The 22,826-nt window shown below is 45.3% G+C and overlaps 1 protein-coding gene across 1 annotated transcript; it reads left to right on the top strand.

The window, feature by feature from the left end:
- Positions 1–3,406: 3,406 nt before the first annotated feature.
- Positions 3,407–21,692, top strand: LOC131287349 (Na(+)/H(+) exchange regulatory cofactor NHE-RF2). The gene is made up of 2 exons (XM_058316390.1): positions 3,407–3,485; positions 20,197–21,692. Exon 2 carries the CDS (start codon positions 20,541–20,543, stop codon positions 21,480–21,482), a length of 942 nt encoding a protein of 313 aa, XP_058172373.1. The 5' UTR covers positions 3,407–3,485; positions 20,197–20,540; the 3' UTR covers positions 21,483–21,692.
- Positions 21,693–22,826: the final 1,134 nt, after the last annotated feature.

The following is a 22,826-nucleotide window of genomic DNA, read 5'->3' as shown; positions in this document are numbered from 1 at the left end:
TTTGACAACCACCAACTTTGAAAGCCGGTACGCAACAAAACAAAATCCAAGGAGCCTAACTCGGGGTCCACACTACAGCGCGACGTCCCGTCACGAAACGCGACGTCGCCTGACAGGCGGCCGAACTCCATACAAAAAAATTTCGCACAAATCGCGCTAGTGTAGAAACAGCGAAAAACGCGACGTTGCGCTAGCTCTTGTCAAATGTCAATTCGAAACGAAAACAAACCGACAGCTGGACAAAACGTAATCAAACCGAATCACAAACGCCAGTTCCAGTTCGGCGTCGCATCAGAGCGGATGGTTAGCAGTGCACGAGGTTCCTGAAAGGGTTAGCTGAAAAGTAAGGTTACGGCACGACCGCGTGGTGACGCCGAGCTGGAGCTCAGGTCAGACAAATCCTAGCTGCCGCACATCTCGTTCTGTTTGAGTCAATCAAGCGGACCACGAGTTCTTGTGTCCTGACAACGGAAGGAATTATCCCTCCCGTGGCCGGCGGGTGGACATATGGCTATTATTAGCCGGTCCTAAAGGACGAGCCCCTTCATAGGAGTTCGGACAGAGTTGGTACGCCTCTGATTACGTGTAAGGGAACAAATTGTTCGACTTAGCGTAGGAGGATATACCCCGACTCGCATATCGAAAGAAGAAGAAAGAAGAAGCCTAACTCGGGGTCCACACTACAGCGCGACGTCCCGTCACGAAACGCGACGTCGCCTGACAGGCGGCCGAACTCCATACAAAAAAGTTTCGCACAAATCGCGCTAGTGTAGAAACAGCGAAAAACGCGACGTTGCGCTAGCTCTTGTCAAATGTCAATTCGAAACGAAAACAAACCGACAGCTGGACAAAACGTAATCAAACCGAATCACAAACGCGAACAAAACGAGCCAGTTCTAGTTCGGTAGTGCATCAGAGCGGATGTTAGCAGTGCATAAGTTTCCTGAAAGGGTTAGCGGAAAAGTAAGGTTACGGCACGACCGCGTGGTGACGCCGAGCTGGAGCTCAGGTCAGACAAATCCTAGCTGCCGCACATCTCGTGCCGTTTGAGACAATCAAGCGGACCACGAGTTCTTGTGTCCTGACAACGGAAGGAATTATCCCTCCCGTGGACGGCGGGTGGACATATGGCTATTATAGCCGGTCCTAAAGGACGAGCCCCTTCATAGGAGTTCGGACAGAGTTGGTACGCCTCTGATTACGTGTAAGGGAACAAATTGTTCGACTTAGCGTAGGAGGATATACCCCGACTCGCATATCGAAAGAAGAAGAAGAAGAACAAAACGAGCAATATTATTCACGAAACATCGGATTTTTCGTTGTACTACTTATTTTTAGGCTTCACAAATGTAATTCAGTTATGAAACTCAGTTTTAATTGATGTTTTTACCAAAGTTTTTTCGGGTGCCGAAACGTAAACAAACTGCTATTCACCAAGTATAAGATGATGTGGAAATATATACCTCCTACGGCGGGTCAAAATATCGTCGTTGCCCGTTTAAGTTTGTTTTCTCAGTGAATTTCAAATGTAGAAGCGCCAAACTCACTCAGGGTGCATAAAATACGTAGCTAAACAAATATCATGCATTACTACCTCAAAATTCAATAAAAAATTTTAGCCGAGTTTGCGCCCCAATGTGATACATAATTCCACATACTCTCCTACCTCTGTCGCGCTTGGCTTGCGCGATTGTTCTGCCGAAACTGGGCTACTTTTAAAACGGGACGTCGCGCTGCAGTGTGGACCCCGAGTAAGTGGAAGGTGGAAACAACTCCAACAGAGAGAAATAAACAAAATTTTGACAACTTTTCGTGCGTCCTATTTCACAACAAATGATTTTAAATTATAACCGCTCATTTGTTGAACCATGCCATTTATTATTTAATTTTTAACACATTCATCAACTAAAGTTGGTTTAGCTTTACAGGCTAAAGAAAAAAGGATCGAATCAGGAAACAGAAATCAACACCATTCGCTCCTCGACGGAATTGAATGGAAAAACATTCTTTCGCCTTCATTTGCCGGTACCGTTACCAATCGGTTTCGTCACTTGGAAAATATCTTTTCTTTGATTTCTTTCGATACGCGGTGTGATTCATGCGATCGTTTTGGAAGCGTTTTTGGTGCAGAGTTTTTCTTGTTTTCGATTACCGCGTTTTTCTTTGTCTTGAACGAAAATCCTTGATATAGGATTCTATGTTACAGGATTCTAAACGACTTTCTCACGTTGTGTATGTTTATCGGTTACATAACATAGGTCGAATTGAATGTTTTCATCGCCCTGGATAACAAAAGTACAATAACATGAAAGAAGAAAGAGCATCAAAAATGTCCACGATCGATTAATTGAGCGAAGTCAAGATGAAACTGGGGCCACACGGTCCCGCTACACCAACACTATGTGTATGATCCTACCGTGTTCGGAATTAGATTTAGTTCATTTTGAACAAAACATTTTTATGCTTATGTTTTGATATTTTGAGAAAACAAAGTTTTCTTTTGTAAGCCACAATACTGAAGGATCCCACCAACCCCATCGATCGATGATTTTATGCAAAGTGGCAACAAAAATGTAAGCATCCGCGGACCGTTCTCTCCGACCGTCTCAGCGTTATACGCGCGATCAAAACACGCGTATCGAGCGGAAAACGTGAGTCGGACATTTCTCGATCTCGCGGCGCGCAGGTGACGGCTCTGGTGGGCCTTTCGGACGACCCACCACGCCAGTCTTGCTGTGACAGGTATCGAGTGAAGTCGTACGGAGCTAGTTTGTCCCGGCCGTTGTGTTTCTTTTTGCCTTGTGTCGCGTACCTGGAGGTGAACTGCGTCGCGGCCTGCAGTTCACGGTGAAAATAAAAAGTGTTGGTTTGCATCGGGAGAGTGAGTTTTTCCTACGTTTGTGTCTGTGGCGGGTTTGCAGGCCCTTTCCTGTTGGGAGTACCGAAAGCTGCGAAGTTCTTGTTTTCTTTCTTCTTGGGCGTCCGCGATCTTGTGCGACCGGGTTCCTTCTGCTTCCTTTTTGCTTCCCATCCTTCGAGGCAACCTGGAAGATAAAACCACGACCGTATATAACATTGCCTTCCCGCAGGTAGCCAGGAAGGGAAGGAACAAGGAGTAGAAGCAGAGGCAGATAGGAGGAGAAGAAGTTTTCGTTCGTTCCGGCCACGGCCAGCGGAACACGACTGGCTGGCAACTAAAGTACACAGTTTATCCAATCGGTAAAGATCAGTGCGTTTGATCCTTTCTCTGTGCTATAGGGTGTGGTGAAGTTTTACCCTTTTCTTTGATGTGAATATTTAAAGAGAACCATCTAAAAAAGATTACCTTCAAGATCTTCTACACTTGCACCTACGAAATAGATTTTTGATGAAGATCTAGACTAAGGCTAGCATATTTTCTTTGCAGTTATCCGTGGTGAAACGTATTTAACGCGGTGTGCCGTACGAGAATATATTTGGTAACACCTTATCAGTAGATCTCAGAGGTAAGAACGGTTCAATTTATAGTCTCTCTAGTTTTTAGCTAACGACGCGAAATAGGCTAAGAGATGAACGTATAGAGCCGTTTAGTTAGGCCTCGACAATCCAGTAGGAGCAGAAGCGCTAAATGGTTTAATAGATATTTCAGCATTAGGAGTGTACGTGCCTGGTTGGTAAAAGAATAATTGCCGGGCGACGATTGCTTAGAAGTATGATGAATGTAGTCTCCGGGGCGCTAAGCACCACTGGCTGGTGGTACGTGACCGATGGGCCAAACTGTGAGCTATAAGCGTGGCGTCTCTGCAGAAATTCCGTTCCACAAGCAACTCTGCCTGCGCACACTGTCGTCATGTCGCCTCGAATGGTATGGCGCGGATGGGGAAAAACATAGCGACGAATTACATTGAAGGGATTGGACACCAGGAAGACATTCCAGGGCGCAAGTGTGCTTGATATCTAGCTGGCTTGTTGGCTGGCTGATGTAGTCAACCGCTACGTGAAGTTCTTTTCTTTAAAACAAAAGTTCAGCCTAGCTGAACACATTTCACACACATTTGAATTGAAGCCTCTGATAATCTTCAAGGCCATTTGGATTACGAAACACAAATAGAGAGAGTCACAATACTATCAGGTTTCTCTAAATCGGCCTGTTTCGATCTCCAAACCACCGTCGACATCAAGTTTATTTATATGCATGCGGATCTGAAACACAACATGCGGGCACGCGAACCCAAAATCTGCCCGAAAAACCTCCGAGCCATCGACACCGCTGGCTTCAAGGTGGACAAGGTCACCACGCGCCACCAGATCTTGATCGGCGACTACTATAGTCGCTGCTTCTGGGGCACCTGTTTTTAAAACTGGAATCGGTTTCCCCGGTTTGGATGGGAAACTTTTAACGCATCAGCAGCGGGGGCTAGCCGTTCTGTTTCGATTTCATTTCGGCCATCGCTTTCGAGCTCCGAAGTTATCGCGTCGCCATTGCCACGACTGATAAATCACGTGTGCGCCATCCAAGTAACCCCTTGCGAGGCGTTGGAAATGGAAGAATCATGGTGTAGAAACGATCGAAAGATTTTGATCTCAACACGACCCCTGCTGCCCAAAGTGCAAATTAGTGTCGCTGGGGAGGGCGTTTGATAGGAAGGCCCGCAGCTGAAGTCGTGGAGGGCGGGAGATCGCGCTTGTTGTTGTCATCCATATTTATCAGCAATGCGCGAAACTTCACAATCTACAGCAAAGTGTCGCCGCGGAGAGGGACAAGAAAATAAAAAAAAAACTCGATTCCGAACAGCACACTTCGCGTAATTCGAATTCGAGAAGGAGAATCAGGTTCCTCTCCAGGCAGGTTGTGCGTGTTTTGCGCATCACACAATACTTTATTCTTATGAATCACCAGCAATCGATCGCCCAGTCAGCATGGTATGGTGAAGGTTCCTGTATCGTGGTATCTCGTTGCCGCGAATTTTCTGGAACCCGCTGCCCGGGAAGACGCAATATGCATGCACTCGATCCGGCTCACCGTTTGGCAGCGAATTTGGTCACCTTTAGTCCCACCCAACCCGAGTGCCTGGTCCGGGTGACAGGTTGTTACGCTGCTTGCCACCTTGGGTTTCGGGTGTACCGAACGCGAACCTGGAGGGTCTTAGGAAATCGCCCCCGAACACAGGCGCCTGCAGTGGAAGAAAATACGCAACACTTTACGCAAAGCCAGTTTCTCGTTCCACTCGCAGAAATTGTGGGGAGTCGTTTGAGAGGAGAAACCCGGCGAACCACGATCACATAATCGTTTGCCAATGAGAAACCGCTGCAAGGGAGGTCTTGAACGGGTTTTGTATTTTCTTTTTTCCTATCTCGGCATGCACTTGCTGGAAGATTTTGGATCAGTTCGAGTGCTTTTGTGGGCTCGCGAAAAGATCCCATCGAACCAAAGTATTGGAAGACAAGCTCCACTGCCTTCAATTAAATCTTGATTATGCCTATAATTTTTTTTTATACTTTTAGATAGACTATAACTATTCGAATGTTATTCTAAAAATGTTTAGAATTCAACAAACGTCTCCCAAACATCTGTTTTGCATACGTGCCTTGTATTCGAACAAACACAATTCCCAACCATCTGTGAACAGAGAACCAGAGAACCTCTATTTGCTCATCGATGATTGGCGCTTGGGTTCCCATCCATCTTTGAACTTCGCAGCTACCGTTTCAGCAGTAGCTACAGTGTGTTTAGGTTCTTCTGCATCCCATAAAAAGAGAGTCACACTATCCGGGAAGCGGCACGTACTTTGTCCCGTTCGGGGCCGGCGATTCAACATGCCAACCGGACATGGCAAATGGTGTGTTTTTTCCATCTTTTTTCGCTGGTGTCGAGTTGTTGTCATTTTTTTTCAATATCACCCATTAAATGACGGCGATCAAGTTACGTCACCTCTAGCAGGCCGGTTTGTTCGAGAAGGAGAGGTCGATACTTGCGGAAAAATGGAAGCCTCGTGATGGGGTTAATTTTTGCGAGGAATTGGATGTTTAACTTTTCGAGACAAAAAGAAAAAAAGCAATCTTTAAAAATAAACATGATCAGCAGAAAATTCTACCTCAAAAACATCCGGGAAAGGAAGTGATGCCAATGATCGTGTCGGAGAATAGACATCGGAATGATTCTTCGTAAAGGCAAATCGTCACAATGAGGTTGTTGCTAGTCTTCCTTTAGTTTCCGGAGTTTAAAGGCCCATTCGGAGTATTAACATTCCTCCAGCTAGTGATGGTGATTATGATGCTACCCATCGAATGAATCATACTTTAGATTTATCCATTTTGATGAGAAATATACTATACCAATCAGTCGCGTTTCCGGATCCTCAAGCTCGATGAAGTGACGTGTTAGATACCTTTGTGATAATCTGTACGTCGTGAGTCATTTATTACTTTGTTATGATGTACGTATCCAATAAGCGTGATGGGAGGACGCTCGCTAGAATGTCCATATTTATTACTAGAATTGTCGAAACTTAGACTTGACTTTTGGTTGATTCGCAAGGTCGTGACTAAATACTTTGCTAACCAGGTAACCGGTAACGATTGAAATCGTGGACCACATCGGCCAGAGCAGACCCAACGGTGCCCTTCCCAAACAATTGCGGAACATATTGTGCTGTGTGTTACGTCCCCGGTCATGTCCGTGTTCATCGAGACGGTCCGTTCAATTCTAGTCAGAATTGAGGTCATCTAACTACTTCCGACTGGCGCGGTAACCGTTTCGATTTGGCGCTTGATGAATAAAAATCAGCAAATTAAATGACGGGAAGGGTAAAGCTATTTTCGATACGAAACCAATCGTATCTCGGTTCAACGGCTGTGAAGAGTAAACGGTGGAGATCAGAGGTATAACAAATAGTGGGGACATTGGGCGAGTGGAGTGAGACGTGACCAAACTACGGACAAAATGCTGGTGTCCCCTCCACTACCGCACCGGCTTATTGGCTTGTCCATAGGGGCCGGTGAGGGCCGTTTGTGGTCCACCGGGAAGTTCGCTGCTGGTGAGTGATGCGGAGAATATTGCCTCGCATAACAATCACGACAACGGTGACCAAACGGCGTGGCACTGACCGCTGGAGCGATCTTATATCCCGCAGATATAGTTCCGTGCCGGGCTGCTTTCAAGTTCACGCAGGGGATGCGAGGGCGCATACCGCCAGGGTCGAGGACTGGCATGAACTATTGGAAAATTTCAATTCGCTTCACGTGATCGGAAGAACTTTAGACGCCACTAAAGTCACAAATTTAGTTCTATTTTCAAATTTCTCGAACGGTAATGATCTGCTCAGAATTATTTGGAGAAAAACTAGTAAGTCCCAATTAATACAGAAAGTCAAAAGGGTTGCTTTTATTAGGCCATGGTTCAGTGAGTCAACTCCACGGTTCCTCAAACCGTCCCGACAACACTAAATCATCGCAACCGGCACGGATTAGTTCGAGTGGAAAAATCGTATTCACACGTAATCTTATTAACGAAAATGAAAACGGGTGAGCCTTCGGATGATGTGCACTATGAGACAATTTATACGAGAGAGAGAAATCTTTCCAAATACCGCCCACCCCACGCCCCAGCCTGCTTTCCATTTTCCTTTTCGAGCCCTCCCGCCCTGACGTGTGGAACCATTAAGAAACGGGCGCAAGTGGTCGTTTGAATTTTTCCGTTTAATTTCGATTTGCAATGCGGACGATCATATCTATACGATCAACCCGTCAAAGCAGGAAAGGGGCACCCACGGATCACGCTGGATGTGGCTGTGTGCATCAGGTGTGCACAGCTAATGAGGATAAATGATCAAATTCATTAGGCGCGATCAGCTGGCTGCCAAAAAAGCCTGAGCTTGAAATCTGTTACGGCTCGAAGATAGGAAGCCGAAGGAGCGGCGCTTGGTTGAATAAACGTTGCTTGGGTTGGAAAAAAGTGAAAACTGCAGAACGGCCGCTAGATCGGATGAAATGAAAATACATTTTGGTGGTTTGAGAAAACAAAAAACAAACCGGACCGGTGAAGTAATGGGGTTGCGAAATGAAAAGTGAAAGTGAAAATCGATTACAATGAGTGCTCCAAATGGTGTGCGTTTTCGGTTTAAGTGAGTGAAATTGGTTCCCTGTTTGAGCAACGAGATAAGGTGCGGAGGACAAGGAACTTATTTCTACAACTTATTCTAATAAGCGTTGGAAATCCTGCATCCATTTGGACCTCTTTTGCTTTTACTTTTGTGACTCTTTGCTTGAAGACACAAGAACCTTCCAAAAGATTACCCTATTGAGGACCAGAGGATCGTTTGTGCAAAGCGTTAAAAAACCATCAACATTCGGATTGTTCCATGCAAAGATGCGAAGAATTTACCTCATATGTCTGAACGTTGCGATCGTTTTAGCCGGAAAGGGCATTTTGTTTGACGATCATAAAAATGAGCTCTAGAAAACCTTAATCTGTTACTTATGTTCTCGAATTAGCCATAACGGAATTTCGTAGAGCATGAACTCCGGCTTGGGTTGATGATCGTTTGGATCGGTAAAACGACCAAACATCAAACTACAAATTGCATTCTCGCCTCGCTGGGCGCTGTGTGATCCTCTAGAAGCTTTGGGTTAGGTTTACTCCACTTTTTGCTCCCAGGAAGCATCAGATGACGCAGGGTAAAAGCTGTGATCATGGGCTACGAGCCAATGACACGGTAGTAACCCACGGTTTCCACATCGCAGGCGCATGTATTCGTGTGGCGCATCGTGGCGCAAAACCGTCCAGGTAGCGTACAGGACTTGGTTCGCGATAGTTTGCCATCGCCTGAAAGTGGATACGAACTCCGGTACCGGAATACGAGAGCCCTTTTCGGCTGCGACGTCCCACTACCTTCCGTCGTAACCCGTATTGGCGTTCTGCAGAGTGTATGGCTGTGGTCGCTGATGTGATTTCCGACCGAGCGTGTATGTGGCGTGTTCCGTGGCCGAGGTATATGACGGTAATAAATATCTAGACACTCATCCTCTACGGTAATAGCACCGTGGAACCGGTTTCGGACCGACGACGAAAGCGAAGTCCCGTGTGATGCCCCAAAGATCCAGAGGAGCAAGCACACCACCTGCAGGCGAAAGGGAGGAAGATCACGAACACATATGAAAGTATTGAGCAATTTCTGGGGAACAGGAGGAGGACGGTCGTTGGAAAAAGAGACGCTTTTCTACACAGGGAACGATCGGAAAGAATTACATCAATCTCTGCTTGCCTTTGTTCGGTCTGTTCTACCTTTTGCCCTGGCCAATGTCGGTAGAAGAGTGCGCGCATTTAAGTCACGCTTGGGAGAAGAAATGACCCTTTACCGGGTTCCGTTCGGCCGCAAGTCAGTTCTGAATTGGTCTGCCCCGATAATTTGCGGGACACGAAGGCACGAAGCTTTCGCGAAGACGATACTATTCGTATTCAGAAGACCTTTAGAAGCGAAGAGAACGAAACAGAACCAATTGGACATCACAGTATATCGGAACCTGGGAACTGGTTGCGACAGCAAAAGGCAGTCAGAAATGACGCCCAAAGCCTAACAACCTTCGTGGAGCACACGATGGGGGGTTGTTAGAACTTGCGGAACTTCGATTTGGTTGACTTACACGTTGGTTCCGTCGCATCCGTGTGTTGGTTCCATCTGGATGGCTGAGGATTGCTTTTGTTTTGAGTTTCTGCCTTCAAATGATTGGCCTCATGTGGATCGCCTGCTGACGGACCATCGGCAACGTCACTTTGTGATGATGAACAAGCCATTTCGGGATGGCCGATGTAGACTCGGCGGTAAATGGTTCCCCCGTGATGGCTCGCTTAACCTTCGAGCGGGACTTCAGGCCTCCAACTAACCTCTCTGTGCTGCTGGTCGCCGTGTCGTGAATGTAATCGTGGCGATCGCAAGATCAGGGAAGATAAAAGTAAGTGGACAGGAGATCTGATAGGTACCGCCGGCGATGATGACGATCGACCGTGCTTTTCTTGGGCAGCAGCACGCAACCTTGGTTGGAGAGTGCTGTGGAATTTGGGAGGAAGCGCTCGCGTCCATTGTCGCACCGTCGCTGGTGTTCCGTTGCTGTACGTTGCACATCTTCGGCATCGTTCGGAGGTTTGGATTACGTGATGCGCTCACGTCATAAGCGTTGTATCTCAGGGAGTTCGTGCGGACCTTATGGCAGCGACGAATGGCGTGCATCGCAGGAATTCGTGCTATGGCAGAGGAAGGAACCTTCGAGTCAGGGTTTGGAGAACGGAAAAAACCAGTTCCGCGGCCGATCGAGTGGAATGCAGTGTGGCGAATATGCAATTTCGGAGAGTGTTATGCAGTGACTTGAACATTTTTTAACCTGTTGTTCCTGACATTCGTAGCAAGGAATTCAAGCTAATGCATATTCATGAAGTTAGGATCGGGCGGGATTATCAATTATCAATGTTCTTTCCGATTCCAAACGACCAAACCGCGGCACAACGTGAGCTACCAAACGCACACTACCATGCTATCCAAGAAGGTGTCGCAACCAGGTCTGTTTGATCAGTTGGACTGAAGCATTTGGCTTATACTCGTTTTTGTGTTCAACGCTTTTTCAAAGTAAAACGCATCTCAAGATGAGCAGAGGAAAAACTGGTTGCATGGAAAGCGCCAATTCTACACCCTTTTTCCCGCAACTAAAGCCAGATGATGATTAGTGTCCCTCTCTCTCTCGATAGTACAAATGATGGTTGGCGCTGAAAGTGTGTGAATATAGTGCTCGCGTGACGATTTTGCAACTACTTTCACTACTTGATCATACCGGGAGAGGCTATCATTAGTCACCCGTAGCTATTTGCTTCCCACTTCGGCCAATTATATCACTGGTCGATTTGGTCTCCGTTGGTACTGTTTTACTTTTGCTCGACGCTACGAAAACATCCTGCACAAATGTGGTGCAATCTGCACTGGAGCTAAAAATAAGCCTACTGGGTAGGAAAACGCTGCAAGATGACTCAGATGCCGCAGGAATTCGTTTAATGTCTAGTCCAGGGATGTCAAACATGCGGCCCGTAAGAACATTGGATACGGCCCGCGACCCCTTTAAAACAATACACCACAAGTGTGGATCCTTGAGTATTGGCTTTCGTTTGAGTAGCAAAATATTCTTTTGTGCATCGTTTCACGAACTGCGAATTGCAAGAGAACTGAATGAACGTCAATTTAAACAATTTCTATACGAAAGTGATACACAAGAGCAAAGGTTATAAATAGATTTTTCTAGAAAAGCGAATTAATAGTGTTCATAGAAAACAAACGTGATAAGCTACAAGAGCATTTTAAATTAAATTACAGATGTGGTGCAATAAGTTAGCTGTAGTAATAATGCACCTTTACATTTCTAAAGTCTTCACTAAAAGCACAATAGTGTTAAACTGCATCATCTATTTAAATAAACTTGATTTTATTTCGTTAAAATTTGGAAAACGATTGATTAAGAAACCTTCTCTTTTACTCGAAATTATAAATTTTATAAGGAGTACAACAAATTAAAAAATGTGAAAGTGTAAAACAGGATTAATTGTTAACATAAAACCACACTGATTAGAACATATTTTCATCAATGCGATCAATCATACATTTTGGCTAGCAAACCTTTTTTTGGGAGGCAATGCGACCCGCGAGTTAAAACGAGTTCGACATCACTGGTCTAGTCTTTTATTGGAGTGCGCCTGTTTTGCAGCACTGCCCGGGACAGTGAGTCATTCTTTTACGGTGCTTTGTCAACGTGCAATGTTTGATTTATAGGTTCCACATGGCAAAATACTTCGTTGAAATTATATGCATTTTACGCTGTGAAGTTGGTGGTTGGGAAAATTTTGTCACCAAAATAAGGATTAATTATACGCATCCTATTTGTACAGCAGATCAGCTGTCTTTGAGAAGAAAAATGCATTCACTGTGTGGAGACAGCATACGATTTCCCCCACTTCAGGGACGTGAAGTAATGTCGTTTCCGCCGCAAAACAAACCTTGCATTTAACGGCCACTAATGATGTGTGTGGCAACGAGGGCGAGGGAATCATAGAAACCCATTACCAAGGGAAAACCTCAAGCAGCTGGAGAAACGTTTATCACACACCCCTACTGTGGCGACTAATGAAGACAAACTTTCGCGCAAATTTATCATTTACTTCTACGAGAGAAACATGCCGCGACATTGATAAAAAGAATGAACTACCATCAAGTAGTAAGTTTAATAATATTTAAAGGATTTGTTGCCTTACTACTTTCTTCAATCGATGTTTCGATGTAGTAGGTATGAAATATGTTTTAAAATTTTGTTAGTAACTTTCTCCCTGACACTCGCTGCCTCTGATAGTTAAAAAAAAGGGAAAACCCAACGGCTGCAAAAGAAAGCATATCTTGTGCCCTTCGACGTTCGACATCAGGAAAGGCAAGAAGGCGTTAAAGTGGCGTTAAATTTTATCGTCTCTTCGATGTCGACGGCAAAATGTCCATCCCTGTCCCTCTCCATACCGGGCCATATTGGGTTTTATCGTACATACCCCCCCCTGCCCGGGGGGTTTAGGTTGTTGCATGGTGTTGTTTACTTGTTCGCTGCCGCTACTAAGACTCGTGTCGGTCGGCGGAACACTCGATGCCGCTGTTTTCTTCTGAACCCGCGCGGCCTGGCGAAGACGTGACTCTTTTGCGTGCAAACAAATCGAAACAGCCCAGAGAGGACAACTTTCGGAACAACGACGGACGGTATGCGGTGCAAGTGTTCGATGTATCTGTTGCTGATAAAATAAGGGAGGCCGTGTGTTTTCGGTGCCGGTACGTACTGTTCAGTGGACGGGTAAATGGAAGTGGATTTACATCCTGCATGCGAACGGTTGCAGTTCGCCCGACTGGATATCGGAAAGAGATAACAAGCAACGCGACTACCTCACCTAAACCCCCGCAAAGGGCAAAAGAGAGGCAACATTTCCGGTTGTGTTTCACTTGGCTCCCGCCACACGACATCAACTTTTGTGAACGACCAGCAAGTGTTAACACTTGTTTGCCAAAACGTCCACCGGATGGGAAAACATCCCCACCGGATCTTCTACGTGATAATAAACGGTTTTCAATGGATCGCTTTTGCGACTTCACAACCCACTTGTCGCACTATTAGTCTTCGTCACATCTCACCCGGAGCTCTTTGTTATCTTGTTCGAGTGTTCCATCAATTATCGGACGAGACACGGCAACATATGTGCTTATCTCGATTCTAGAACATTATCACCACCCCAACACACACACACCAGCCGGACATCTCTGAAGTGATAGTGATAGGAAACGGGGATGTTCTTTTTTCCGTTTCGTTTGCAATCTAGAATCAACGTCCACTCCCGGATGACATTCGCGAAAACAGTGATATTAATGGCATTTGGCCAATGCTGTGCCACCGACGGACAAAGCTTTATTTATTCTGGCCGTTTCCATCGAATGATCGATTCATTCATTTATTTCATTCTTCCTTTTTTTTACATCCCATACATCATCCCGAAGAATATGATCATGACCTTCGGGAGGCCTTGATGGCAATGCCTGTGTGATGGTTCATTATTTAAGGTTATGGTTTTTTTTTATTCTCGCCACAATGCTGGATGATCTCATGGAAGCTGTGGAAGTATGTGAGATCATTCGCGATCATGCACGCGCACGAGAACGTAGGGAGCCTTGGGGAAATGGAGATGCTGGGTGTTGTATGAATGTTATTTACCCTTTCAATTGCGAGGGTTCGAAGGTACTTAATATTGGTAGGGAAATTATTATTGTTTTACAAAAAAAAAACATCTCAAAACATGGCCACTGGTGATTTGTTCTATTGCGCATATCAATTAAATTCTTGATCTGATTCTTTGTGTTTTACAGATTCATGAATATTTTGACGAGAAATTCATGAATCGTAAAATACATCAACTGATGAAAAGTGAAGAGTCAAAATGGATAGAGGGACCCCTTTGTTTTTGATCGCATGATCCACGCCAATGAAAGAATCGTGGAGATTCGTGACAGATCCATGAAAGATTCATGAAGATTCATTAAGGTTTTCGTAAGATTCATTAAGGTTTGAAGATTTGAATCCCTAAAGATTCATGAATCCACCTGAATGAATCTTAAGGGAAAGATTCATATTAATGAATCTTACCAAAAGAATAATTAAGCACAACAGTAAATTAAACTCTTCAAGGTAAAGGCAATTAAAACATTTTTCGCTACATTTGCAATATATTTAAGGATTTCAAATGCACTTTTTTGTGCAAACTGTATGTTTTAATTTTGAAAAAGGATGATCAAGGATAAAGATTTGTAAAACATTCAATTTAATAAAAATGTTCCCAACAATTTTCCAAAACATTTAAAAATGCATAAGATATCTTAATTAAAACTACCGGTGATGAAATAATATTTTGAAAAATCTCCCACAACCTTAGGCTAATATGAAAACATCCCGTTGCGACGAAAGTAAAAGCAAACCTAGCGCAACGTGAAGCAATCGTAATCCGTACACAAACCAAAAGTTTGCAATCTTGGTTATCTAACCAAGTCGGTGACAAAATATTTAACAAAGCCCCGCTTTTCTCCGTGGGGGCCGGCAATATGAAAGATATATTCGTCGTGCAGCGCCACCGCGATCGCAATTAAACTGTTTTCCGAGGGAAAATATCGCTCCGCAAACAAATGCTTACGCTTGCGCGGATTAATCTTCGAACACGGTGCGAATGGCGGATACGTTGGAAAACCGTTTGTTTACTTTCCCAGCCCGTAAGGCATAAACCCGGTCCCATCGAGCTCTCGAGGTTCGATTCGCACCGGCAAACAGTGAATTTTCAGATAAATCGTACACCGGCGTCGAAATCTCCCCACGAAGTTCGGGCGACAGCTCGATGCATTACAATGCAATCGGTGAATCTGGCGATTTTTCGGTACAATGAGCAAAATGTGGCATGCGTAATGGAAAGTGAAGAGCTTACGGCTCGGCGGATAAAGAAGGGGGCGAATGTATTTTCAATAATCCACCGTTTGTTGGGGGTTACGAAAAAGTGAAAATTATGATTGTTATCAGAAACGATCTCATAAGCATCGTGGAAGTGCGGAAAGAAGAGATGGCAGAAAACAATGTTCCACTCCAATAAACGATTATTTGCGATACAAGAAGACAATATTCAGTTAAGAAAACGCAGTTGTAAGGGCACTACATCATAGGAAATATAAAGAAGAATATTCAAATGTTTAAAAATTTCTTGTCGAAACGAAACTCAATGAAAAACAAATGCACCTTGGTGAGAAAAACAAAAGAAACTAGTTTATCTAGCGCATATTCATAAGCTCACGCCGGCTGCATCGGAAGATTGAGCCTTCACCTGGGTTTTACTTTCCGTTTGCCTCTTTTGTACCGATACTATAATTAACCTGCCTTGCCTGCGAGAAAAGCATGTAGCATAATTTATCAACAAATCCATCTATTACTTTTACCAGCGTGAGCACTCGTCTTCGTTAGCGCAGTTTGCTAAACGCCAAACCGAACGAAGTGAAGGTTCATCTTTCGGTTTGTTGCAGTTTATTAGTAGATATTTTTATGTCTTTGGTTTGTACTTATACAATCTGCAGTAATGATGGTGTAACCATTGAAGGGTTTGTTGCAGAACATTAATTTTTCACTCGTTAAATCCGGTGTCGTTAAATCTGTTTCTTGAATTAGTCTCAACAATTTGTACAGTAGTTTTATGGGTTATTTTACTGCTTTGAATGGTATTGTTTTTTAATAGTTGGGTACCAATGTTCGATAAAGAAGGGGTTGGGTAAAGAGTTAAGGTTTTTACTCTTTACCTGTGAGTTATGTTTTAATTTAATGGTTACAATAACGGCTTATTTAAAATGATTGATCGCTGCAATTGGGTAACAGTAGTGGTCAGCAATGCATGTATGAGTCTAAATTTGGGTTAATATTAATGAAAATCCCGAAATTGCTACGATTGATTATTGTTACTACGTAAAACCTACAGAAATTTGTAGACAATCTTTTTTTTAGTGCAACACAAATTTTTACTGTACACGAAATTCCATACAAAAAAATGCTAAAATATATAATAAATGTGCATTTTGTAAAAGAACGTGATTTGATAAAGATATTTATATTGAGGACCTTTAAACCAGCTCACGTCTTTGGTTAGCAAAACCAAGTGACAGAAATGTAACAAATGACTGAAGTAATGGGAGGAAGCGCAAATATGTTTTTGCCTAAACATGTACAAAGTCTAAGCACTAATGAGCATAAAGATGATTTAAATTGATTAAGTTCGCCTAAAATGTAGATGCCTAAACAACCTGCATAATAAATCACCACTCTTTGAGCTTTTTGCGCCGATGTTTCGTTGCAGATTCATCAGCTCATTAATCTTCTGACCCCCCTGTGAACGTCCCTATGATGAAGCTGCTCCACACGAAGATTTGGAGTTGTGCACTTCTCTCATGGCACCCAAAGAAAAAACAATAGACGCACACACCGGAGCAGTATGCTCACCCACAAAAAATACGATGGTCTATTGTTTTCGTGCTCCGTTCCGTACAAGTTCCGTTTTGCGGTGCATTTTCGCGCATTCCCCGAACGGGTAGATCACGGGCAGAAATGAAAAACGCCAGCAAACAATGGGGTTGATGCTGCAGTTTGGTGATTGGTGCTGCAGGGTTGCACATATGCCATGAACTCTGCCACACTGTCACGATTACCTTCACCGATCGTCCACTTCACCGGCTCGGGTGCATCTTTCGTGGTGTTGGAGTTGGGAAGAAGATAATGGTTCGCTTTTCCGTCCGTGGTTGACTGCTTGTACTGTTTCCTCTCCCTTTTCTGCTTGAAACCACCTGAATTTTGCCACCCTCGCCAAGTGGGAGGTAGCTGTTTTACTGAATTTGTTTTGCCCCCTCCTCCTCGCCTTCCCACCCACTCACCGGGTGTGGGAAGTGAACGATCTTCACCCTCATTTGTGCCTCTCCCTGGGTTTGCGCTGGGAGCAGACGATGCTGTAGTGGGCAATTAAGGCTCGGTGCATAAATAATGGCATGCAGCAGCACCATCGATCACAGCCAGCCCCCCTTTCCCTTCGTTTCGCACCCTCGCAAGGCGATGCTCTAAGGGGAGGGATGGTTCAATGAAAACAAATAAATCTCCATCCACATGATGCGCACGCACCCATCGGAGCCGACCGGCCCCAAAAAGGGAGCGAGGAAAAGAGAGATCCGGATCCAAACCGTGGGCTTCCCAATCGCCCCGAAGGCCTTGAGCTATGGCACATTTTCGCCAGGTCAAAACCCAGGGCGTGTCAAAGTCGGCTCTCGGCTCACGAACCACACGCACCAAAGTCACCTGCACGCGGGTCCCCCTTTTTTGCGAGATCGGCCTAGGGTAGGGTGGAATAATTTAGATTTCCCACCCCGTCCGTCCTCCCCCCGACGATCGATGGAATTGGGAAAATGTGCAGCCGAGGGGGTGGCTTCTTCTTCGGTTGGGCAGGCAGCTGAGTGCGACCTGGTTTTAATATTATTATTCGGATGCAACGAATTCAAACAAAACAAAGGGTTTTTAGGGTCAGGCTGTGAGCGATCGAGTGCTGCCCGACGTTATCGATGCAAAGTGCATTCTAATTGGAGATTCGATAGGTGTTTGGGGGGCTTGAATATTGAACTCAGTTTACGTAATTACAATCGAGCGTTAGGGTAAAATGTGGTGATCGCATTTTTGTGCATACCCACCTTTTAGTGTCGCTTAGTAGTTTGTTTGTAATCCATAGGAATTGAACGAAATTATTGTATAGTTATTTGAGAAAAGTAAATTTATACTGTAAATCAATGGAGGTAGCTAGAGATTTAAATTTTACCTTATTTTAGGACGTGATACATGCAAAAGCCATCACATTAGTGCATTTAAGATTAGCGGTTATTTGCAGGTTGTTGTCTTTTAGTCTATTTTTAAATGTTTTTTATTTTTGAAAATTACTTTATTAAGCAAGCAACATTAACCAATTTGCATTTAAAATAGAATAATTTTAATCTTAATTCTTCGCAATCTATTTTGCGCTCATTACGACTAGGTAGGATTTTAGTATTTTCATATCAAAAAAGATTATAATGTCTTTTTTAAAGGTTTGAATTGAAATATGCTTCATTGAATGTTAAATAAGAGTTCCATTCATTTCTTTTTGTGTAGGTTCGATATTCGATTAAAGGCGAAAATCAACATTGCGCACTGTGTTTTATACTTTTTTTTTTAGATTAAATTTGTGAAACGAGAACATGTTGCAAACTCACCTGAGTAAAATAAATAACTACGCAGCATAAATTATAGTGCACGTACTTCGAAAGAGTTGCAAACTATTTCTCAAGCTACACATTCGAGGCAGGTACTTCTCGAGTTGAGGTAGGCTCCGTTTGCGCGGAAAGTTGCCCAATACGCGTTGTGCGGCAATTAATCTTAAGATATGTTTTTATAAACCTCACTCGTACGCCAGGGCTCCACCGCTACCATCCTCAATACGACCCTGAAACGAACCTATGGTGTGTCTGTACCTTTGGGTTCCCTCTACCCAATACTTGAGCGGTCCCTACCCAGCTGGTTCGCCAACGCGATTTATTCGACTGATTGGATTACCCTCTACCTTCCTTTGCAATGCTGCAAGAGGACTAGCAAGTCCACCCTAACTATCTCTTAACCGACATTCTTAAGGTTGAGGTGTGTGTCTGGGCAATCTCTAATCAGCGTTTCCTGTTCGAACCAAAGAGCGTCCGTCAGGTGGCTTTAGCGGGCCTCTCTTTTAGTACACTATCGACGTTCACTTAATCGCCACAACCAAGCCGCCGGAAGCTTCAAACTAGCCTACTTACTCCACTATCTATTGCAGACTTGTTCGGACCAGGTGGAAAGGGGAAGCGAAAAAGCGAGAGGAAAAGTGGATCAGCTACATTGCTGACCCTTCGCCAACGGTAGCACCAGCTTGCGGTCGGTGCATTGCGCGTGCAATGACCTGCAACCGACAAGTAGTGCGCCGGTTGGTAAGGCCATACTTTTGGTGCTTCCAACGGCTCGTTTGAAACGTTGTTGCAGCGCGGCATCGTTTGGCCACGCGAGGACGAGGAGCCGGTGGTACGTGGCGCAGCATCCACCAGTGGGTATTTCAACCTTAGTAAAAAAAAACTTGGCCAAAGAAACCTTACCGTCGTTGCTAAACGGATATATGGGCTTTTTTTTGCAATACAGGCGGATGGAACCATGCTCGAAACAAGTAGTGAACCAGTTTTAGTTGACTTTAGTTGGCGTCTTGGTGTTATGGTTTTTTTTCCATTGAATCCTTCTTTTCCACCCATTCAGCTTCTAGGCTTTAACCTTCCCAATTCTTTCTAAATCGAATCGCGATCATCGCGAATCTAATCACGCACCTCAATGTGGTGTTCAAAGGGGAGTTGGTGGGTCTCCGGGAGGTTGCGGCCGGTTGGTGGGCAAAGAATTCCTACTTTTTTTTGTAATAAATGTTTTTTATGGCACGTGTGTAACGCGCACGTAATGCGTGTAATCGAAGTGACGGTTGTGATTGCGATTCAATGTAGGGGAACTACGGCGGATTGAAGGTTTTCGATGACTGGAGGGGACACCGACCGGTCTTGGGCCTGTCTTGGGCAACCTTGGCAGGCGGACTGTAACCCAACAATTAGGTAGCTGCGGCTACGGCAGGTCACAAGCAATGTTGCTAATAGGCACGCTCAAGTCAAGACGCGCTTTTTGAGGTCTCGTGAAAAATGACATAACCTAGAAGAGGAGATGCAACGAAAAATATTACAAGATACAGTATTAAAATAAGAAATGATTTGTAAAAAAAATCACAAGATGCTAAAATATGAAAAGAAAGGTGGCGAATTTGTCCTAGATTTAATGTATACTACGCTGCAAACCTAAATAATCAATTAAACCGGCGAAAAGATAAACAAAAGAAATACCTTTGGACTGTGACCTTCCCCACAGACGAGTGCTAGGGTTCGACCGATTGGCAGAATTACTCACCGCAGGGACGGGTTGAGAATATAAAAGTATCGGTTGCGTTATGCGTACTAACCACCACTTCCAAGGGCGCTACTGACCGGTTCTTTTTTCAATTCTTCTCGGTTTCACTTACAGATAACGACACGTCCAGGCCGCCTGATAGAAGCGCATAGTATCGACCCAGAGTGGCAGCGAAAGTCTACTGGAGGTGGCTGAAGCGCGGAGAGGGAAAGATAGCACGCCGGCGGGTGACCGCCAGTTCCGATCAGTAGTGTACAACTCATTCGCTCGAGCGGTTGTGTGACGCAATCATTCCGTTCCCGTGTTCCGTCCGGGTTCGTCCGAGTTGGAAGCAGCCCTAGCAGCCGTGTGTGTTTGTGTGTGTATTTGTTTGGTGGAGGCTCTTGTGGTGTGGCGTTAGTGGTGAAGTGGCCTGACTGTGTGCAGTGAACAGCTAAATTACACCTGGACCGATAGGAATGTCGTCGAAGAGTAATAGTACCGCCTCGAACGGTTCGACAGCAACGGCCACGATGGCGGCCAACGGGACGCCCAAGTACGAGGCACGTCTCTGCCACGTGGTGAAGCGGCCCGACTTCGATGGGTACGGGTTTAATTTGCACGCCGAAAAGGGACGCCCGGGCCAGTACATCGGCAAGGTGGACGACGCATCGCCGGCGGAATCGGCCGGCCTGCGCCAGGGTGACCGCATCATCGAGGTGAACGGTACGAACATCACGACCGAAACACACAAGAAGGTGGTGGAGCTGATCAAGGCCGTGCCGAACGAGACGCGCCTGCTGGTGATCGACCCGCGGGCCGATGCAAACGATCTGAAGCTTGCCCTGGCCAAATCGGCTGCTGCAGCGACGGCGGCAGCTACGGCGACGCCGGTAGCCACAAACGGAACTGCAAATAATAACAACAACACAATCAGCAACGGTACGAGCAATGGACATCATGCGAACGGAACGACCGGTCAGAAGAACGATAAGAAAGAAGCGGTAGCAGCAGCATCTGTGGAGGACAAATCGCCCAAGACGAGTGGAAACGGAACGACAGCCACCATCAACAACAACAACAGCATCAACAATAACAACCACAGCAGCAATGGCAACGGATCGACGACGCCGCCGGCCACGATGGAGAAAATCATTGACGACACGAAAAAGGTCCTTACCGTCACCGATGGGGCCGTTTCGGGCAAGATGGCACTGAACGGAACGACGGAACCGGCGCCAGCGTCGCAGACCAACGGAAACGGTACCACCGAGCCGAGCAAGACGACGGAGGGCAAGAAGCTGAACCTACCGATGACCGCGGCCGAAATGCGAGCGCAGCTCGCCGCCCGCAAGAAGTACGACCCGAAGAGCGAAGTGTGCGATCTGCGTAAAAAGTACGAAATCATACAGAAAATGTGAGCCACCAGGCGCGTTTGAAACCGAACGGTTAGTTAGTTTCGTTAGTTTCACCCTTTTGTTTTTGTCCCACGCACCTAACTTTCCTTCAGGACGAACTGTTAAAGTAGCGAACACTCCACCATTATGTTGGGTGTACTAAGCAAAGCCACCTTAGTTAGAGATAGAGTGTACTCGACCAACCACAGCGGAGGCCTTATCCATACCGCGATGTTTTGCCCTTTTTCCCCCTGCCCTTTCTCTTTACCGGAAGCTCGACCGGAACTATTCCGCACCCCAGACTTACACCCGGCTTTGCAATGTGACGTATAGGCTCAGCGCTTAGAGATGTTAATCAACCAGGCAGTCGGCGAGTCCTGTTGACCAGTGCCTTTCTCTCCTAGAGGCACTTCCGCAATGCTTTACCGACCAACAACAGTACGTTGTGGCACCAAGCGGGTGTTAATTCACAGTTTGCTGTAAGAAAACTACGGCTGTTTGCTTACTCCCTGTATTGTTCACTGTGGCGTCCGCAGTAATAACTTCGGAAGCGCTTTGGCATTGGCTTACTGCGATTAGAGAGCATTATTGTGTTGCACTTGATCCCACTTTGGAGACAAACTGGAGCCCGCGACATGCAGCGGAAAACAGTATAAGAATGTGGTCTTTGTGTTGGACCAACAGTGTTTTGGTCAGCGTTGTTGCTCGCAAGGCAGTAACAAAGTAACGCGCTATCAGTTTCACTTTCGACCTGTTATCAGCAGCCAATTTGTTTCCGTCAGCGCAAACGCATCTCATAAATCCCGGGAACCGGTGAAAATCATTTCAAAAATCCCTGAACCTACACGGGAAGGGATGGACGTCATTATATCCTCAAGCAAAAACCACTTGAAGAAGAGGGTGGTTTATTGAACCGTGAACCATAAAACTATTAACCTTGCACGGTGTTTCATCACAAATACCGACCACAGTATCCCGTGGAAGAAGGTGCGCTGCAGAGGCCGGTTTGCTTTATTTTTTCGGCATATACTCCTCCACCCTCCGTTATCAGCCTTGTCGTGCGCTGATAACGGCAACGCAACACACGTTGAGTCAACTATCAGTTCTCCAAACCTGCGAGCGATCGAATCGATACATTTTGAAAAGCAGCGAAATCGATAGAAATTGGTCTCGTAAAATGGCGAGCGACGGGCGGAAAGTAATTGATTTGTTGGACGTACAGGCCGCAATGTTCACGATCGATACTTGCCGATAGCTTTGATTGATGCATACCACGAGGAAGAGAGGAAGGAAAAAATCTAGCTACATAACACTGGCGGGGTGCAGAGGACCAAATTTCCTTTTCTATTCCAAAAACTTATTCCTCAA

Source organism: Anopheles ziemanni, chromosome 3 (genome assembly GCF_943734765.1).
Source record: "Anopheles ziemanni chromosome 3, idAnoZiCoDA_A2_x.2, whole genome shotgun sequence".
Classification (NCBI taxonomy): domain Eukaryota; kingdom Metazoa; phylum Arthropoda; class Insecta; order Diptera; family Culicidae; genus Anopheles; species Anopheles ziemanni.
Note: the sequence above shows the minus strand (reverse complement) of the source record. Positions and strands in the feature narration are given on the sequence as shown.

Bases quoted from the DNA above. Each gene is read 5' to 3' on its own strand.
- LOC131287349 (XM_058316390.1), top strand. From the start codon at position 20,541: ATGTCGTCGAAGAGTAATAGTACCGCCTCGAACGGTTCGACAGCAACG.